This window comes from Ambystoma mexicanum, chromosome 9, assembly GCF_040938575.1.
Source record: "Ambystoma mexicanum isolate Mex_15411 chromosome 9, UKY_AmexF1_1, whole genome shotgun sequence".
In the NCBI taxonomy this organism is placed as follows: domain Eukaryota; kingdom Metazoa; phylum Chordata; class Amphibia; order Caudata; family Ambystomatidae; genus Ambystoma; species Ambystoma mexicanum.
In genome coordinates, this window is record NC_090931.1 from 89,762,902 (window position 1) to 89,783,592 (window position 20,691).

A 20,691-nucleotide genomic window follows, 5' to 3' on the forward strand; every position below is an offset into this window, starting at 1 on the left:
ACCTTGCTCTCAGCCCTGCGACTATGTCATAGCATGACTGACGTGCATGTGTCCTCTGCCTGCATGAGGGTACTCCACGTAGGCATGCTCCCTTGCCCCTCCACCCCCCCCCTCTGCACGCCAATTCCACCTTTGCACTGGTCTGCTTCAATTTTGCCGTTGAGTACTTGCCTGTTTATGCGTCCTGTATACATGCTAACTTCCACCAGCCAATCTGCCAGACATATGCTGTGGGGTACATCCTTTGTACTTGATGCAGGGTGTCTCACTTGGACTGTGCAGAGGTCAGAAGCCCCGCAGGGACATGAGTGCCCATGCATGCTCCATGTGGATTCCATGCATGCCCCTATGTGTCCTTGCCTGGGTGATCATTGTAGCACTTGTCCAGGGTGACCTACATTGCATGGCATTTCATCAGCCTTCCCATGGCCACTGTGGCTCAGTCCTGCGTCACACACATGTTTACGGTGTGACAGTCTGTGTGGCTCACAGGCCTCAGCCTGTTTCATGGCCAATGACTCTGTCCAACTGGTGTAGTGTCTTCTTCACACGTGGGTGTACTCCGGAGGTTTCACCATGTGTCCTGCTTACTGTCCCATCATCATCTGCTGTGTTGTCACTTGAATCACATGATGCAAGTGATGCTAGGCAACACTGTCTGTCAATACACAGGTCTATGGTCATCCTTTTGATACCATGCAAGGCATCCCTGCATTTGCACTTGGGGGAGGAGTGGTTTGCGTGTAGCCATGCTACCCATTGCATACTCATTGCACGTGATGGCTGAAGTTGACCTTGTACTGCCTTCACATTTTCTGATACATATCATGAAGTACTTGTACATATGGATAGTGAGTAACGTACAAAAGTGTTGCACTGCATTGACCCACTTCAGAGCGATGTAACACCCTTCTACATGCCTAATGACAGAAGCAATGTCAAGTTGACCCAGCATGCATGGCCGGTTCTCTTTTGTGTTTGACATGTCTGCTTCATGTGTCTGGTGTCTGGTGTCTGTGTGATGTGTATGTGTGTGTGCGTTGTGTGCTTCTATCATGTGCAGTGACATTTTTTCTCTCTACTTTTCAGATGTCAACGTAATGGAGCCAGAGGATGGTGTTGTCATGCCAGGCACAGGGTTGTTATCACTACAGCAACCCAGCACAAGTGGGGGTCGTGGGGTAGTAGGCCACGAAAACCCACATGTGCTACAGTCCATCTTGTCTCTGCCTGGCAATGTGTCCAGCCCTGATGATCACTCTGACGTCCATGTCGAGTTGGATGAGCATCAGGTCCATATGTCAGGGGTGAGTGATTGTAACGCTCACCTGATTCCCACGGAGGCGCAGGTCTGGCTTCGAGTGCTGATGCTTCTTCAATGGTGAAGCGCAGGACTCTGAAGATGGACAGGAAGGCCCTCTACTCTGGCTTCTCCGGCTCGCAGGAATATTCCCCTTAGGGTCAGGAAAGATGAGCTCTCCATCCTGCTTCTGATGCAGGGGCGCGTTGAAACCCAGTTACTTCACTGGATTGAGGATTGATGGGCGTTCAGGTAAGCTTGACTATTCAGGTAAGGCTCTGTAAAAGTTCTGTTGCAAGTTCAAAAGTCCAAGCTTAATAATAATGTTCATTGGCTTTTTGCAGCAAGCGCTAATGCTTATGTCTTTTTTCCCCTTAGGGGCCGGGGTTCGGAATGCCGGAGTTATGGCGCCGACCCGAAGTAAAACGTGCAGTTCCAGTTCCAGTAAATGACAGGTTAGTTCTGGATGAGCGCTCGGGAACTGTCTTTGCATGCGCTCATTCAATGTCTTTTTCCCCATAGGGGCCGGGGTCCGGAAAATGCCTGGAAGCGGCAAGACCCGAAATGAAATGGGAATGACCCAACAGGTAAATCTTATTCCCTTCCTTCTCTCACCTCTTATTCTTGTCTTTATCTCTAGGCTCTGGGAAGTGGCTGTGTATCCGGATGATCGCTGCTGAAGATGGTGGAACCCAGGAAAGGTGAGTGAAATGCAGCGCTGCAGCGATCGTAACGAAATGCTTTTAAAAATAATGTCTTTCCTTTCAGGATCGTCGGTGATGTCTCCGTGGTGCAGATTTAGCTGGTAAGGTCTCTTGTCTCCCTTTGCAGGTGACCCAGGATGCTGACAGGCGTGGCTGAAGTCCAGATGCAGGAGCTGACACGGTGAGCGTCCAGCTGCGAGGAGCAGAACAACGCGAAGCGTGAGTTGCTGATCGGGTGTGGTTTAAATAGCTTTGGAAGAAGTCCCAAGTGTGTATCCTTCCTCCGATCAGGTATGTATCCTTCCCCGACCACACCCGGGTGGAAAGTAGTCCCACAGGTAAAGTAGTTCCATTCAGGCCTCAAGAGGGCCTGGATGTGGCAGCATGGTCTGCATCAGCTAAGTGCACATTAAAACACTTGAACATATGTCTAGCTTTATGAGCCTGGCACCTAAGGCGCAAAGACAGAGGTCTAACATGAGCCTGGCGCCTAGGGCGCCAGGACTGCATCCAAAGGGCCCCAGCTTGGGCCCGCTGGCACTCCCCCTGGGTGAAATGATGCCTGCCTCTGAGGTTGCTGGGTCGGACCTGGCTCCTTGGAGGTAGGCATCATGACAGTACCCCCCCTCAAGGCCCCTCCCAAGGTTCTTCCCTCCGGGGGTTTGGGCTTGTTCGGAAATCTCTGGTGAAACCTTTGTACTAATCGGGGTGCGTGGACATGGTTACTAGGCTCCCACGATCTCTCCTGAGGTCCATATCCCTTCCAGTCAACAAGATAGAAGAGTTTCGACTTTACCACCTTGGAGTCTAAAATGTCTTTAACTTCGAATTCTAATTCCCCTTCAATTTGAACTAGATCTGGAGGCTTGGACAATCGGGTTCCTGGTTGTACTGGCTTCAAAAGTGATGCATGAAAAACTGGATGAATACGCATGTTGGACGGTAGATCCAGTTTAAAGGCCACTGGGTTGATTATAGCTTTGATGGGATAAGGTCCTATGAATCTGGGATTGAAGGTTCGCGAGCCCTTGAGGGGTAAATGTTTAGTTGCTAGCCATACCTGGTCTCCTACTTGGTAAGGAGGAGTTTTACTTCGGTGCAAATCAGCGTTTTCTTTATACTTTTTCTTGGCTTGCTGTAAATGAGTTGCAGCTTCTTTGAAGGCTCGGGTTATTGTGGAATGCAGATGATTTACTGCGGGCATTTCCAGGGTCAGAGGTGGATCTAGGTCAGAGGTCCGAGGATGGTGACCATAAAAAGTATAAAAGGGGGTTTGTCCGGTTCCAGAATGCACTGAATTGTTGTATGCATATTCTGCGATCCAAAGGATGTCTTTCCAATTTAACTCGGATTGGTGTAACACGCACCGAAGATATTGCTCGAGAGTCTGATTGGTTCTCTCGGTTTGTCCGTCGGTCTGGGGGTGATGGCTGGTGGATAACCGCACATCTATTTGTGCTAGTTGGCAACACTTCTTCCAAAAATGTGAGATAAATTGGCTTCACGATCCGAGACTAATATGGAAGGGAAACCATGTATGCGAACTATATTCTCCAGGAATTCCTTGGCCAAGGTGGAAGCTGAAGGCAAACCCTTTAAAGGGATAAAGTGGGCCATTTTGGAGAATAGGTCCACAATTACAAGGATTGTGTTGTAACCAGCACACGGAGGCAGATCTGTTATAAAGTCCATTGACAGGGTGTGCCATGGTGCTGGTGGAATATCCAAGGGTTGAAGTAGGCCGGCTGGCCTTTTCTTTTGAGCCTTGTTTTGGGCGCAAATTCCACAAGACAGTACAAAAGACTTTATGTCTTTTCTCCAAGAAGGCCACCAGAAGTGGCGTTTGATTTTTTCCTCCGTTTTAGCGATACCAGGGTGTACTTCCATTAAAGATTCATGATGATGGGCAATAACAAGTTCTTGCAATTCTTTACTTGGCAGAAACAACCGCTCCTGGAAGTAGGGTAAGTCATCCTTAACGGTGTAATGAGGACCCTTTTGACTCCATTCCAGTAAGGTTGAAGAGTCTAGAAGTTGTTTTACTTGCGTTTGGATATCCTCAATAGTTTGCAATGAAGTTAAGCCTAAGATTCTTTGCTCAGGTATGATGGGCACAGGTTCTAAGCTCGAATTAGGTTCTTCCATGCCAATCCGGGATAAGGAGTCCGCTTTTCCATTCTTGCAGCCAGGGCGATAGGTAATTACAAAATCAAATTCCGCAAAGAATAGAGCCCATCGGAGTTATCGTGACGATTGAGCTTTGGCCGTCTTTAAATACTGTAAGTTTCTGTGGTCCGTAATTACGGTGATGGTGTGTCTTGCCCCAAGAAGGTAGTGACGCCAAGCCTTGAAAGCAGATTTGATGGCCAGTAACTCTTTATCGGTAATTGCGTAGTTGATTTCAGGAGGAGAACATTTTCTGGACCAAAAGGCCACTGGATGTAGTTGGTTAGTTTTTGGGTCTCTTTGCGACAGGACAGCTCCCATGGCCGAACTGGATTCATCGGTTTCCACTATGTACGGGAGATCTGGGTGCGGGTGCTTCAATACAGGTGCAGAGGTGAATTTGGTTTTCAGGTCCTGGAAGGCTTGTTCGGCCTCAAGAGTCCATTCGAAGCGTTTGTTTTTCTTTAGGAGAGCGGTGATGGGTTGGACTGTTCGGGAAAATTCCGGGATGAATCTTCGATAGAAATTGGCAAAGCCGAGCATGCTCTGAACTCCCTTCATCGAGCTTGGAGATGGCCATTTGAGGATGGCGTCCACCTTTCGTGAGTCCATTCGGACTCCTTGAGGTGTCAGGATGAATCCGAGAAACTCAACTTCTGTGGTATGAAAAACACATTTTTCGAGTTTTGCAAATAGTCTATGCTGGCGCAGTTTCTCAAGAACTGCCCTAACATGTTTTCTGTGATCAGATTCTGAAGAAGAGTACACCAGGATGTCGTCAATGTAGACAATGACACAGACATCGATAAGTTCCCGAAGAACATCATTCATAAAGTACTGAAAGGCGGCAGGTGCATTGCACAAACCGAAGGGCATCACCTGATATTCGAAGAGCCCAAACGTGGTGCGGAATGCAGTCTTCCATTCGTCGCCTTCTTTTATGCGCACCAGGTGATAATCTCCTCGGAGTTCTAACTTGGTGTACACACAAGCGTCTTTCACCTGGTCGATAAGCTCAGGGATCAAGGGCAGAAGATAACAATTCTTAATCGTTATTTGATTTAGGGCGCGATAGTCTATACACGTTCTAAGGTCGCCTTCTTTTTTCGGCACGAAGAACAGAGCTGAAGAGACAGGAGACTTGGATGGGCAAATAAAGCCATTGGCTAGGTACTGATCTAAATATTGACGCAAATGCAGGTTCTCAGGTTCCGTAAGAGCATAAATCCTACTACAAGGTAGTTGAGCATTGGGTACCAGATCGATTTGGCAATCATAAGACCGCTGGGGAGGTAACGTGTTAGCCTGTTCTTTCTGAAAAACGGCTTGGAATTCTTGGTATTCTGACAGTAGCTGTACAGGGGTGGAAGTTGCTGAGACTAGACCCATAGCTGGATTTCTTGGATAACAAGTTGGTTCACAATCAGGAAAACTTATCTTCTTTGCTCGACAGTCTATTCTGGGATTATGTGTTTCTAACCAAGGAATTCCAAGAATTACTTGAAATTGTGGGGCCTTGATCACATCAAACACGATTGCTTCCCGATGTCCATCCTGACCCACCAGTGTCACTTCAACAGTGGAATGCGTTACTAGCCCTGAGGCTATTTCGGTTCCATCTACTGTAGTAATGACATCTTGGGTTACTTTCGGGCGGAGAGGGAGCTTAATCCTGGAAGCCAATTCACGGTCCATGTAATTTCCAATAGCTCCACTGTCGATGTATGCTTTTATAGCATGCAACTGCTGAGGCTGTTTTGGATCCACGAGCACCATTGGCATGACAAAATGCGAGGTCAAAGAGTTAGTTTTCAAGCTCGGCAAGCGGACCCCTACGCTTGCCGGGCTAGGTCGTTTCCCGAATCAGGTGTCACTAATTCGTTATCAGTAGCTCCAACCACCTTCTTAAGTGGTTTAACTGGACAATTTCGAAGAAAGTGACTGGAAGTCCCGCAATACAGACAAAGTTGCATTTGCCGCCTTCTCTCTCGTTATTTCTGCGTTGATGGTCCTTTAACACCACCGATTTGCATAGGTTCAGATACGTCAGTACTCTTGGAGTTAGCGTGGGTTTTGATCAGTGCTCGGTTTTCATACTTGAACCGATCTGCTTTTCTATTTTGAAGTCTGTGATCAAGTTGAACCATCAAGTCAATGTAGTCTGCGCAGACCTGGGGTGGGTTTACTATCTGAGCTAGAACATCCTTAAGCTCTCCGCGCAGGCCTCGATGAAACAATGTGATCCTTTTGCTTTCTGGCCATCCAGTTTCCACAACCAGTCTGTTAAAGGTGGCTATGTAGGACAGAAGATCCTGATTACCTTGTCGTAAGGATAGCAGTTCGTTTTCAAGGGCCTGTCCTTGAGAGTGTCGAGCGAACAATCTTTCCATGCTGGCCTGGAAGCCCTGAAAATTCTGGAGAATGGGATCATCCTGATTTACCAATGGAATAGACCAATCGGCAGCACTGCCACTGAGGTAAGATAGTATAAAGGCTACCTTGGTCTGGTCGTTAGGGAAAGCTCCGGGTCTGCATAGAAAGTGTAAACGACATTGGTTCATAAAGACGGCATATTTCTTGGGATCCCCCGCAAAACGTTCAGGCGGGGCCAAAGGCATGTGTCCAGGTAGATTAATTTGTACCGGGTTACTCAAACCCATTGATGTGGAAATGTCTCCGGAATTAGGTAAAGGAGTGTGCCCTGCCTGGGCCTGTAATAACCTTTTGGCTAGGTCATCTGTTCTTTCCTTGGATAAGATCAGTTCTCTTTTGAGAGCGTTAGTCTCCTGGCGGGCTGAGTGCACCTCTGCCCGTAATTCCCCCAAAAGCTGGGCCAGCTGGTCAGTCTCGGAAGTCTCCATAGCGCCCGGGTGGGAAATTGTGGGTAGGCTTCGCGTTCTGTAACGCTCACCTGATTCCCACGGAGGCGCAGGTCTGGCTTCGAGTGCTGATGCTTCTTCAATGGTGAAGCGCAGGACTCTGAAGATGGACAGGAAGGCCCTCTACTCTGGCTTCTCCGACTCGCAGGAATATTCCCCTTAGGGTCAGGAAAGATGAGCTCTCCATCCTGCTTCTGATGCAGGGGCGCGTTGAAACCCAGTTACTTCACTGGATTGAGGATTGATGGGCGTTCAGGTAAGCTTGACTATTCAGGTAAGGCTCTGTAAAAGTTCTGTTGCAAGTTCAAAAGTCCAAGCTTAATAATAATGTTCATTGGCTTTTTGCAGCAAGCGCTAATGCTTATGTCTTTTTTCCCCTTAGGGGCCGGGGTTCGGAATGCTGGAGTTATGGCGCCGACCCGAAGTAAAACGTGCAGTTCCAGTTCCAGTAAATGGCAGGTTAGTTCTGGATGAGCGCTCGGGAACTGTCTTTGCATGCGCTCATTCAATGTCTTTGTCTTTTTTCCCCATAGGGGCCGGGGTCCGGAAAATGCCTGGAAGCGGCAAGACCCGAAATGAAATGGGAATGACCCAACAGGTAAGTCTTATTCCCTTCCTTCTCTCACCTCTTATTCTTGTCTTTATCTCTAGGCTCTGGGAAGTGGCTGTGTATCCGGATGATCGCTGCTGAAGATGGTGGAACCCAGGAAAGGTGAGTGAAATGCAGCGCTGCAGCGATCGTAACGAAATGCTTTTAAAAATAATGTCTTTCCTTTCAGGATCGTCGGTGATGTCTCCGTGGTGCAGATTTAGCTGGTAAGGTCTCTTGTCTCCCTTTGCAGGTGACCCAGGATGCTGACAGGCGTGGCTGAAGTCCAGATGCAGGAGCTGACACGGTGAGCGTCCAGCTGCGAGGAGCAGAACAACGCGAAGCGTGAGTTGCTGATCGGGTGTGGTTTAAATAGCTTTGGAAGAAGTCCCAAGTGTGTATCCTTCCTCCGATCAGGTATGTATCCTTCCCCGACCACACCCGGGTGGAAAGTAGTCCCACAGGTAAAGTAGTTCCATTCAGGCCTCAAGAGGGCCTGGATGTGGCAGCATGGTCTGCATCAGGTAAGTGCACATTAAAACACTTGAACATATGTCTAGCTTTATGAGCCTGGCACCTAAGGCGCAAAGACAGAGGTCTAACATGAGCTTGGCGCCTAAGGCGCCAGGACTGCATCCAAAGGGCCCCAGCTTGGGCCCGCTGGCACTCCCCCTGGGGGAAATGATGCCTGCCTCTGAGGTTGCTGGGTCGGACCTGGCTCCTTGGAGGTAGGCATCATGACAGTGATTCTGATGTGGGCACTCCTCTGTCTGCGACACCTGCACTGAGGGGTCAGACAGTCTTGAAACCTCTGCCTTTGGTGGATCGGGACGCAGGATCACCCTCCACACCAGTCACTGATGTGCTTGGGCCATCACGTCGACAGGGGCATGTAGTCGTGCAGCCGCGGGTGGTGCCAACACAATGAGGACACCCAGTCCTTGGGTCCCGCAGGTGTCAAGCCCAGCAATGCGGTCACCGCGTGCAACCGCTGTATACTGAGTGGGAGCAAGACATGACTGCCAATTCTGAATGCCAGGGGGCAGCAATGGAGAACATCGCTGTGAGCATGGAGCGTGTTGCCCAATCCATGCTCCCCCCTGCTAGGCAGGTGCTTCTCCAGCAGCGGGCGGCACGGTCCACGGCCCGCTCGCTCAGGCTGGGTATGGCGGCCTCAGACAGGGCACGCCAGGCTGAAATGGTGTCTTTGCGTCGAGCAATTGCTGCTCACGCAGAGGCATACATGGAGGCCCTGAGGGAGGAGTATGCTTCCCTCAGATCCACTCTGGGTGTCCTTCTGATGTCCCAGAGGGAGCGGTCAGAGGAGAAGTTTGTGCAGCTTGAGCATACCATCTCGGCTGAGCTACATGCTTGCCGGGAGGTGCATCAGTTGTTGAGCCAGGCCTTGCAGGAGGAACTCCGTGTTAACCATGTTACCTTGCAAGTGGAAGCACGCGTATCACGTGAGGTCCTGCATGCAGACCTACGTGTCATCGCCACACAGAACATGCTGCCGACAAGGGGCAAGCTGCAGCTAGGTGTGGTCAGGCTCCTGTGCCATGTCCTCCTTTCCAGGAAGAGCCAGACTCGGACGACGAGGTATCTCCCACATAGGTCAGGCTGTGCAGGCGTTGAGCCCATGGAGTTTTTTTTTTTTCCTCAACATCATCGCATGTGGGTATTGAACAGCACCCTGTACCTCCCCCCTCCTGGGTGCCTCCCCCGGTTGTATGTGGCCATTTTTGATTTTTCTTTTAGTTTAGTTAGTTAAGTTTCTATTTGATAGTTAGTTTAATTAGGTAAGTGTAATTAGTTAATATAGTTTAAACTTGCTTGTCTATTGTGCTTTCATGTGACGGTGTAGTGCTTTGTGGCTTTTGAAAGCATCCACTGTCTGTTCCAGCTGGGCGCTTGTCTTGTGTATGTGTTTGCAGCTTGGGTCCTGACTCACATATGCCACTCCTGCTTCCCTTATCCATGGGTTCGCAAGGATGGTTCGGTGTAACAGCCTATTACAGAAGGGCTTTGGACTGTCATATCTGTGGCATGTCTGCTGCTGTCCTACTTGTGTTAACACCCCTAGTGGGGATAATAGGGGTGTTGTTGACCACTGTTCTTATTTTGCTAGATGGGGGGGTTTCATGATTCATGTGTACATTAATTGCTACACATTGTGTAGTATGTTTCTTATCTTTACTGTACATGTGCTTGTTGCAATTCATGCTGTAGATAGTGGGCCTCATTACGACCCTGGCGCTAAGGGGTCTGCGCCAGCGTTAGCTGCGCCGACCCCTTACCGCCAACTACGAGTTCCCATAGCGCCATGGTCATTTTTCCGCCAGCTTTTTGCGGGCGTAAAAATCCATGGCGCTATGGGACCTTGGTGTTAATTACGCCACCGTAATTTACGGTGGCGTAATTAACTCCTTCCCCACTCCCATTGAGCCCTATGGGGCCGAAATGGGAATGGGGAAGGGTAAATGGGTCAATGGGGACTTACCGCCCCGCCGACCTCGGAATGGGGCGGTAAGTCCGCCATCCGCCATGGCGTAAAGGGACTTTGCGCCATGGCGGAAAAGTCCGCCGATGGCGGAAAAAATCCGCCAGGGTCGTAATGAGGGCCAGTGTCTACCACACTTTGCCTGTGAAAGTTGCACTGATGGTGTAATTTCTGACGTACGTCTCTGACATGGTCCAGTCATGAAATGCCTGAAGAGACACACACAGGTGATTTCAAAGCATTAATCATGTGTTTCATGCCCTTTCTGCAGGGGGATGAGCCTCCAGACCACCTTTGCCAACAGACATGGCCCATTGGACGTCTGGAAGCTGGACACATTTAGTGGTGCCGACATGAGCATGTGTGCGCAAGCAGAGCCACAGGGATTGCGCTCATACATCCAAAAAAAGCTGATGTGTTTCAAGGGACTCCAGGCAAGGTGAGCAGCACAGGGGGGCCACACAGCAGCCAACCTTCCACCAGGCCAGTTGCACATGCATGCTTAGTAGCTGCACTGACGGTGAGCTTGGACAAATATTGGTGTTGAAGCACACAATATAGCTGAGATGCGTTGGTGGACTAATGGCTAGTTGATGGGAAAGTTGTCTGGGGCACCTGCAGGGGCAGTGGCACATACACTCCGGTCGACCATGGTCCATTGAGGCAGTTGTATTAGCCATGTAGCGTTCCAAGACATGGAAAGAAGTAGCTCACAGGGACAGACAGCGAGGGACAGACTCGTGTGCAGTGCATTTTATTTCGCAGGAGGCCAGCGCTCACCCCAGACATAAGTTTCTCTTTGAGTTCCATTTGAGTAATTTGGTACTATGTGCATGATGAACAAGTTTGGTCTGATTGTGTATGTGTTAATGTGAGTAGTACATTTTTGTGCATTCCCTACTGTCCCTTGTCAATCCTACTCCCCTCTCCTGCCCGTCTTTCCAGTTATCCAGATTACCAATGCCTGTCCCGACTACATATCCCTGACCCTCCTTCCCCACCAGGGTCGCAGAGGCCTGTGTAAGTTTGACCTTGCAGGCACCCAGAGCACGGTGGGGGTGGTTGGTTCGTGCCACTCCTGCGCCTGTACACAGGAGCTGTGACAGTACACACCAGTTTGTGGTGCATCATTGTATATCATGTACCAAGCATGCTACACATCCTGTTGTGACATTGTTTTACTGTGCTACCTTGGTTGTTCCATCATTGGGCTAGTACTTGTGCTATGTGATGAACTCCTGCTTGAAGTCATCTACTGGAGACTCTTCTGGTGTATTTTGCTGCCTGCAGGCTTTTTGCTTGGCTTGTGTGTTTGCCTACTTTGAGTTCTCTTTGATTTGGTAGTTTTGCATGTCAAGGTGGACTCTGAGGGTGCTGGACACTTTGTACACGCAAGGTGGAAGATGGAGACAAAGGGGAAGGGTGATCCTGTGGCCAGGTAGGCTTCAAGGAAGAAGGCTGCATAACCCAGGCACTGTTAATCAGTGGGTCATGGTGATTTGTGAGGGGGGGTATTTTGTTGTTGACAGTTGCCTTGCCCTACAGTGTGATGAGCACCCTGACATTGTAATTGTGGTATCCTATGTACATGATGTATTCTGCTGATCAATGCCTGTTCATGTGTTGTGTTTACCTTTCAGGTGTGAGGGCATAGTTGTGGTTTGACATGCTGGGGTGTACACATGGTCAATGTTCACATGTGATGTGTAGAGGACACTGATGGACACTTGATTGCACATGCATGTATTGAGTGCATGTCCCTACTGACACACACACTCACACTATGATCCACAACATGTACAACCACCCTTCCATGTCCACATGTACACTCAGTTTGCCTTCTGGGGCCCACTGTGTCCCTGCAGCACATGATCTATGACCATTTGTGGATCCTGTACATGCATAAGTTGCTTTTTGATGTAGTTTGCCATTTTGATGTGATGCTCAGGGTGTGCGTCACGCACAATGGCTGGTCACTATGCTGTGTGCTGAGTAGTGTGTTGCAGGAGATGGACACATCACACGGATTCTGCAGTGTTGATTTTGCAATGCACAATGCGCATGTAAACAGGCATTCATTGTTAAGTTTCAACTACAACTGTTGGAATGCATTTGGGAATTACTTATTTTGGGTGGGAGGTTGTTGGTCAGTCATTTCATCTGATTCCATGTCAGGCATCATTGTCTGATGCCACTTTACATTTTTCACATGTCACTGCGTACATTATTGGTACTGTGTTGGTGTTTTGCTATTGCTTGCCATGTCATGTTGTGGTTTGGGAGGGTTTGGGTGACATACCAGTGATAGTCATGGCCTGTTTTGCAGGTCTGTGTGATTCACACCTTGCATGTGTGCCTTTTGGTCAAACAGGATTGGTTGGTTTGAGTACCTATGGATGCACACAATGTGGCACTTCCATGGCAACATTCTCAGGGTGATAAGGTTGTGACAGTTGACTGTCTCTGTGTCATCATCGATTGTCAGCTGGTATGTGCCAGGCATGTGTGCAGTCCGCAGGGGTGGGAGTTTAGGTGAAAAATGTGGCCACAAGCCGGGTCCGGGCTGCCTCACCACGTGCCTTATCCCCTCCCATGGGTAGCGCCTGTGCCTGTGGTTGGGGATGTGGGGGCATCACCATGTCCACCGGTACGCCCTGCCGTGTTGCAACATTGTGCAGGACACATGTTGCCACAATGATCCTGCACACTACTGGGGGTGCATAGAGTAGCTGCCCGCCAGAGCGGTCAAGAGAGCGAAGCGTGACTTGAGCACTCCGAATGTGCGCTCCACTATGGCCCTGGTTGCAATATGGGCCATGTTGTATCTTACCTGGGGTGGTGTGGTGGGGTTCCGGATTGGCGTCATCATGAAGTTGCTCAGAGGGTAGGCACTGTCCCCTGGAGAGGTGATAATGGCTGTGATTATTGGGGTTTGTGCATTTGTGTGTGTGACATGCATGCATGTGCACGGGCATTTGTACTCACCTAGGAGCCATGTGTCACCATGCTACCCAGCTTCAAGGGCCCGGCTCAGGGCGGACATTCTGTATATGAAACTGTCATGGGTGGAGCCAGGGTAGTTTGCATAGACAGAGGTGATGATTCCCTTTGCATCGCATGCCACCTGTACATTGATGGAATGCCAGTGCTTGCGGTTTCGGTAGATGTGCTCAGTGGCCCTAGGTGGACGTAGCCGGTCAAGTGGCACAGCGAGTAGAGCGCTCACTTTGACATCAGTGCAGAGCCTGCGAACGCAGGTTCGAATCCCGGCAGCGCCAAACTCAGCGTTTCATCCTTCCGAGGTCGATAAATGAGCACCACACACCGTGGGTAATAATAAGCAGCGCTCAGATACCTGAGGGTTCGCAGCGCTATATAAATGCCAAATTATTATTATTATTATTTATTATTATGGGTGCAATCTATGGCACCGAGCATTTTGGGAATGTGTGCCACCCTGTAAAAGTCCTGGACAACGGCCTGCCTTTCTGCGGGTGTTCTAGGCATGTGTAAGTGCCTGCGGACTGAGGGGCGCGCTGTCATGATTGCCAAGACATGGTGTAGGCAGCGTGACTGCGTGGCCTGTGAGACCCCCACTCCCCACTATGGCAGTAGTCCGCTGAAATGACCCAGTTGCCAAAAAATGCAGGACATTGAGCACCTTCTCCAAGGGGTTCAATGCTTGGGAGCAGAGGGTGGGGGATATAAGGTCATTTTCCCACTCCCTGACCAGGATGATACGAGGTGGAAACCTATACCTGCCATAGACCTGGTCGTCAGGCATCCCAAAAAGGATTGTCCGGGGGGAAAAAATGCGGGCCCTGGCTATTCTACTCCTCCTGCAGTGTCCCACGATCAGTGCTGCGACAAATGGGGCATTCATCGTAGCTGTATATACGTGTTTGTTGTTTGCGCGCACTCTTATACTGTGCACGGGGACGCTTCCGCCTGCCTTCATGTGGCGGATGCGTTGACGCCTATGCGTGTCTTTAGCCGTGCGCGGGTTTGGCGTATTCGAATCCATGAATACGGGTTGTTCGCATGCGTGTGGGCGTTCTGTGTAGTTCCCTGCAATACTTCCCCAGTTACGCCTTCTTTTTCACGCATTGTTCCCTATTCCGCGTGTTACGCCCTGTGTCCCGACCACTTTTTGGTGTGTGCACGGACGTTGTGCGCTTGCCCTGGCGCGTCACGTACGGCGTTCAGGATGTTGCAATGACGTGTGTGCCCGTGTAGATCAACAATGTATGAAAGATCAAATAATTTAAACAGCAGAAATTGTTTAAATGTATGCAGGCAGACACTTTGTCTTAAGGCGATATTTACCTTTTTGTAGCTGTCTAGTTGTGTGTCTTTAACTACTGCTTGTGTGTCTCCCCAAAGTAATGAAAATTGCTAAAATAATATGTAGCTATTATGTGACAAATGAAGACTTCAAATGGAAGTCAGCAAGACTGACTGACAGAGACTGGCACTGACAGAGAGAGACTGATACTGACAGAGTGACAATCACAGAGACTGACAGCGAACGTTATGGGCAACAATCGATTTATATTTACATGACACAAGTAATTAAAGGACTTAACAGAAAACAGGCACACGCATCAAGCAAAAATGGTAGAGCAAAATAAAATATGTTATGCCAAGCCTCAGACATCTGGGACTCCATCTTTTGAAAAGACAGCAGTGACAAGCAATTGCAACTAAGAAACACACTCACAATGTTACGTTTTTGAAAATATACGATACACAAGGGTTATGCATCACAAAGGCAGGGTGTGTATTCATACACATTTGCCACTATACCTACCAATAGTTTTTCTACTGCTAGGTGTCACTATAGCACCACCTATGAGTTTGAACCCAAAATAATGAAGTGTGCTGGACTATAAGGGACTTGGTATATGTCATGGGTCTGCAACCTTTGAATCTATAGATGTTTTGAACTACAACTCCCATCATCCCTAACCAGCATAGTGAATAGGCAGATATCATGGGAACTGTAGTCCAGAATATTGGGAGAGCCAAAGGTTGGAAGCCCCTGGTGTAGAGGCAAAATGTGGACGGGTCATACCTCTCTTGTTCACTTTCATAAGCAGACTCCATGGAGCGCTTCCAGCTGAATGCTGTTGGATGCTTCTTGATCCATTTTTTTGTATGTTGCACTTCACAGTCCAGGAAATCAATGATAATGATCTCCTTAAAGGTGTCACATGCAGAGAAAAGAAGATGTGAATGCACATATAGTCCATAGGCAATCATGAGGTCCCCCTTCACAAGGCCTGTGGAGAAAAGACATCACACTATTAGGGGTCATGCTAAGATCACTTGGGCTCATTACACTTCAACACTCGACAAGGACCTTACCATCAGGCATTCCCGATAAGGAAGGCGGGGTATCTAGACTAAGATGCATAGGTAATGGGCAAATCACCCTCCATCCCAAGTATTACGCTGCTGGCTCAATAACGGATGAGGGACAGATGCATTCATTACCTGTCTACCAGAGGGGAACCATTCTGTAAACTGTGGGGACCCCCCTCACAGCTTCTGGTCCAGACTCGACCATAATAATTCCATGTATCGCTTGTACCTTGAAGGGCATTGAACCCATTAACACTGATCTCCCCAGGAACTGGTGCTTGATGAATTGATGAAAATGTAGGACTGTACTATGCGATTTGGCGGTGGAACAAAAAGAGTAAATGCCCTCTAAGTGCCATATTCATTATGCAAATCCAGTAACCCCCATGCTAAGCACACAAACCAACATTTCTACAGGTGCTGCCATGGGCCACATTTGCAAAATTCATGAACAGAGATAATCCACTGACCCATTATGCATCACAAACCAGCATTTGTGCCTGGATTATTACCCTGTGTACATACTTTGGCATCACACACCATAATCTAATCTTGCAGGATATCTTTTGCATAATTCATGAGCAAGTCATTCCAAGGGTCAGGCATGAGCCAGACATTTTTTCTGGGTGCTGGAAATGTGTCATTAATGCTGGGCTTCTGTTAGGCAGAATTATATGCAGAACCCTTTGCAACACTACACTCAATTAGGACTACACGTGGCAGCACAAATTCACCTTTGGTGCCAGCCTGTACTACACAGTTATAGTGGTAGTAGTAGAGGAGCAGCCAGACCTATCTCAAGAGTAAGTGAGCAGTATCAAATAGTTACACAAAGGACAGCAGTTATTATGTTTCAATCAAACACTGACGCAAGGTTAAAAAGAATATACATTTATTTACTTTTCAGTTGTATAACATTTCACTAAAATGAAGCAGTTCAAAAATCACACTCTTAATACACCACACCACTCCCAATAGTTGACAGACAAGTTAAGCTCACAAAATGAAGTGAGAGCAAAATGGCACTCTATTAATTAAAAAGGGAGGGAAAGACAAAGTTAGGCAGAAAGAAGCAGTACCAGCAGGTTAGTAGTAAGGGCAATCTAGGAAGAGGAACTACAATGATGGGATCAAGTAATATAGGCTAAAGCCAAAGTCAATAGGACAAATGGCTTTTGCTCAAGAACACACAGTTCAGGGTAGTTCACGGTTAAGCCTTTGCCAAGAGTTCAGAACGAAGTTGGTCGGTAGAAAAGTTAGCTTAAAGAGAGGAGAAGGACAAGCCCTCAGATTGGCGAAAGGTTTCACACCATTCTACCACGGCTGGACGAAACAAACAACCGGATGTTGAACAGTACCTTAAATGGAGAAGAAGCTGTGGCTGTCGCTGTGGCGGACGTTCCTGGTAGTTCCAGCAGGCTCACGGTTCCTGAAGCGACTATCGGACTGACACAAAATAGGAAGACTGGAGGGTCCTGCACTACCCAGGGAAGAAACCAGCAGCAGAGTAAAGCAAAGAATAAAAGGTGTGCTCCTTAAAACCCAAGCAGGGTCCGACCTTCCGGGCTATCCGGCCCACTGTAGCTCTGTACAACGAATTCGACCAGAAGAGGCGGTCCTGGCTTGGAGTTTGGGTGAACTGGTTGGTCCCACCAGCTCAAGGGAAGAAGATTCTTGGAAGATCCTCTCTGTCGTTGGAGTCTGAAGATTTGGACCTGCAGCAGGGCTTCACCGGTGGTTCAGTCGTTGTAGGGGTCCTCTTCTGTCAGCTACTCTTTGGTTCTCTCGTTCCAGTGGCAACTCTGCTCTTCCAGACCCAGAGATCTGCTTTTTATGCAGTTTTCCCCCATTCACACAGCCTGGCTGTCAATCACACAGCAGGGTGGCTGTCGTGGCGGGAACAGTCACCCAGCCAATCAAACAGGAGTGTGAATTGGGTTACCAAGGGAACCCATGCAGGGGTCCTAAAACCCCTCCCCCACATCCTGCCTGTCCAGACTTTCAGGCGCCTAAAGGAGGGCTTTTGTGCAGAAGCCTGCAAAAAGACAGTGAACAAAGGAACCAAACTTGGTTTGGCGCGTAGAGGCGAACGCGAGAAACACTTTTCCAAAAAGAAATGGCGACTATCCCTAGCCGGAGCAATATTAAAAACAATATGGTCAAGCGGATTTAAGTTTGAGGCTACCAAGATAGCCTAAAACAATACCATGGTTATTTAAGATAACCGCAGTAGAAAAAATAGGGTAGTTACCACTGCCACCAGCCAAGTCTTAATGGAAAGGGAGCAAAACAATGCTCCAAGAGAAACAGACAAAAAGGGATAAGTAGTAACCCTTTCCAGTACTCCATGTAAGATGGTTTGTACTGGGTCTGTGGTTTTAAAAGAGACTAGTAAAGTTAATGGTAACTACATGTTCTGGGGGACAGTAGTCAGCCCCAGAAAAAGGAATCTTGAGTGGGAAGTCTAAAAGACAACCCTGTGTCACTGCACTGAAGGTGCTGTGTAACACACAGTAAGCAGATGATGCCTGTGGACTAGGTGAGGCTCCACAGTCTATGAACACAAAGATGTTAAACACATGCAGCAAAACACATGTAAGAGTGGGAAAAAGGGTTCTCACTCTTACAAGGAGAAACAAATAAATCCTAGAAATCCAGCAAAGCTGCTGAGGGACTCACTAGGTAAGGGAAATTAGCCATATGAGAATTCTCCCTAACAGCTTCTACCTGGTGTTTCTGTAATGTACAGTCACTCACTCAGTTATTCACTTAGTCATTCCACAGTATGTGTCTGTGTTTGACTGAGTGTGAAATTTCAGGTAAATGTGTGGGTGCAAGTGTGTCCCACCTCATTTGCTCACTTCACTCATTTCCCCCACTCACCCTGCTCATGTAGATTGTGGGCCTCATCATCGCCTTGGCGGTATCCTAGCAGTAATTGCACCAGGATAGCACCAACGCTATTAGCGCCGGACCCCAAGTAATGGTAAGGAAGTAATTCCCCATTTTGCAGAGAGTCCATAGGACTCTATTAAGATTTTTGGTGCTATTACCGCCAGTGGTAATAGCACCAGCGGTAATAGCACAAAAAACAGGCAGAAAGCTAGAGATTTGCCTCCAGGTCACAGATGGAGGTAAATATCAATTTTTCCGCCCAAATTCGGGATTGGGCACAGCAGTAATTTGCCACTCCTCCCAGCCCTTGATGAGGTCCTGTGTGTACTCTAATACTCAGATACCCACATTAAATGATGAGCTTGTATAAAATTGATTGTGTGGGTGTCTGTGTGCGTTCGTGTTTATGTGTGTGTGAGAGAGAGACATCACTCGCTCACTCACTTGACTCCCTCGTGCATGTCACCTTTATCCAAGTAATCAATCCTAAACACAGAACAATACCTCCATAATTATTATACATGTTTGAGAGAAATCGACTTTGGCTGATAAAGGACTAGCTAAAGTTGCATTTTATTTAGATGTTCGCATTATGTCATTTTTCCCAGGCTTTACTCGAAATCTTTGAAACAAAAACATGTTCAAATCCGTACACCAGGTGTCTCGGCCTGTGCCCTGATTCTGCAGAATATGCAGACAGGGATAGCGGGAGGCTGGAGATGCCTTTTAATTGACGTGTTTCTCTTCCAAAGAAAATCAATATTTTTGGTTTGGGGAAAGGGTAAAAGAAAGAAAAAAAAATATATATATTTTTTTGGTTTGGGATTTACCGTTTCTCTAACACTTTTAAACACATAGGGACTTACTACAAGTATGGCCGTTGGTGAGAAAAGCAGTGATAATTCCGTTACCACCACTTTTTTGGCAGTAACAGAATTTCTGTCATTTTTACAGCATCGCTGAACTACAAGTTTGACCTTGAAGTGGAGTATTTTCCTTTGGCAACATGCTGGTGGTATATCCGCCACTTTAAGTCTATCGGCAGAATGACCACTGAGGAATTACTGGCAAAATCCCAATGGAGTTCTACGGACTCCAGAAAACGTGGATTTACACTGCCAGACCACAACTTGTCATTCCTTGGTAAACCCACAGGACCAATTGGCGGTAATGGTGAGTATATTAGCAAGTCATCAGATTTATCACCAAATTCCCCCCAAATTCCTAATGAGACCCAAAGAAAGTTCATGAATATAATTGATTTCAGATCTAATGGCCGTACCCTAGAATAGTTCACCCCCTGCAGTAAGACCTAGTTTTTGTAGACCTCCCATTGGCCCACTCCCAGAATTCCCAGACACAGGAATGCACTGTACCTACCGGACGTGAAGACTCTCTCAACTTGCTTCATGGGCTGCACCACCGAATCAGGCAAACAACCAGATTCAACTGTAAAGAATTCATGCAGATATTTTTGTAAATCAAAATGCTCTTTGTAGAGAGAAAGCCAGGATCTGGTACTTGCCATGCTGACTCTGTAGACTGCCTGGGACTATACTCTTGCTCTGGCTGCAGTCTGCACCGAAGCACACTCTGGGATCTACATTTATTCCATCTCTAAGGGTGTTAAGTGGTTATCACGTGGGTGCGTGTGTGTGTGCCTGTGTGTACACAGCGCTTTCCTTTTGCTTGCCTTGTTCCCTTTGAAAGCTGCTCTCTTTTTGATTTTTTTTCTTTCAATCCTTTTGTTGAATTTGCTTTCGGCACTATATGCCCTGCTGGGCATAATTATGCATCTCAAAAATGAGTGTAAAATATAATAGTCACAATCCAAATATATAAAAACACATGCGATCAAATTAAATGAATGAAGTCAACATAGTAATGAGCGGCAAGAAAAGAGAATTAGAGCGCAAGGCCACTATAATGTGCCTAATCATTTTCCATATTAACATGTTTTTTTGTCAGTTGCAAGCGCTTTTTTGCATTATTTGATCTTTTCAGTCAAGACTCAGCATTATGCCTCTGTTCTGCAAAGTATTCTTTGCCATGCCTGGAATGAAAAATATGCTCTGCTATTGAAAATGCAAAGCCATATCAGTGTATTCATCGAGACCTACGCGGAGAGTCAAAGTTACATTGAACAATGTCTTGTAAATATATAAAGCATTTCAAATGTTACATTTAGGTTACTTTGGGCCTCATTACGAGTCCGGCGGTAATCGAGCCGGAAAAACCGGCAGGTTACTGCCGGACTCGTATTACCATTCAGCCTCCATGATTACCGGAATCAT

General features: G+C 47.7%; 1 protein-coding gene across 1 annotated transcript in view; it reads right to left on the bottom strand.

Annotated features, from left to right (window-relative positions):
* LOC138487690 (nicotinamide N-methyltransferase-like) overlaps nucleotides 1–19,961 on the bottom strand; it is a 52,785-nt gene extending 32,824 nt beyond the window's left edge. Inside the window, exons 1-2 of the mRNA XM_069614215.1 lie at nucleotides 19,778–19,961; nucleotides 15,213–15,420 (exon numbers count right to left, since the gene is read on the bottom strand). Of these exons, the coding sequence (XP_069470316.1) occupies nucleotides 15,213–15,420; nucleotides 19,778–19,925 (356 nt within the window). The 5' untranslated portion in view covers nucleotides 19,926–19,961. The remainder of the gene's footprint in view (nucleotides 1–15,212; nucleotides 15,421–19,777) is intronic.
* Nucleotides 19,962–20,691: the final 730 nt, after the last annotated feature.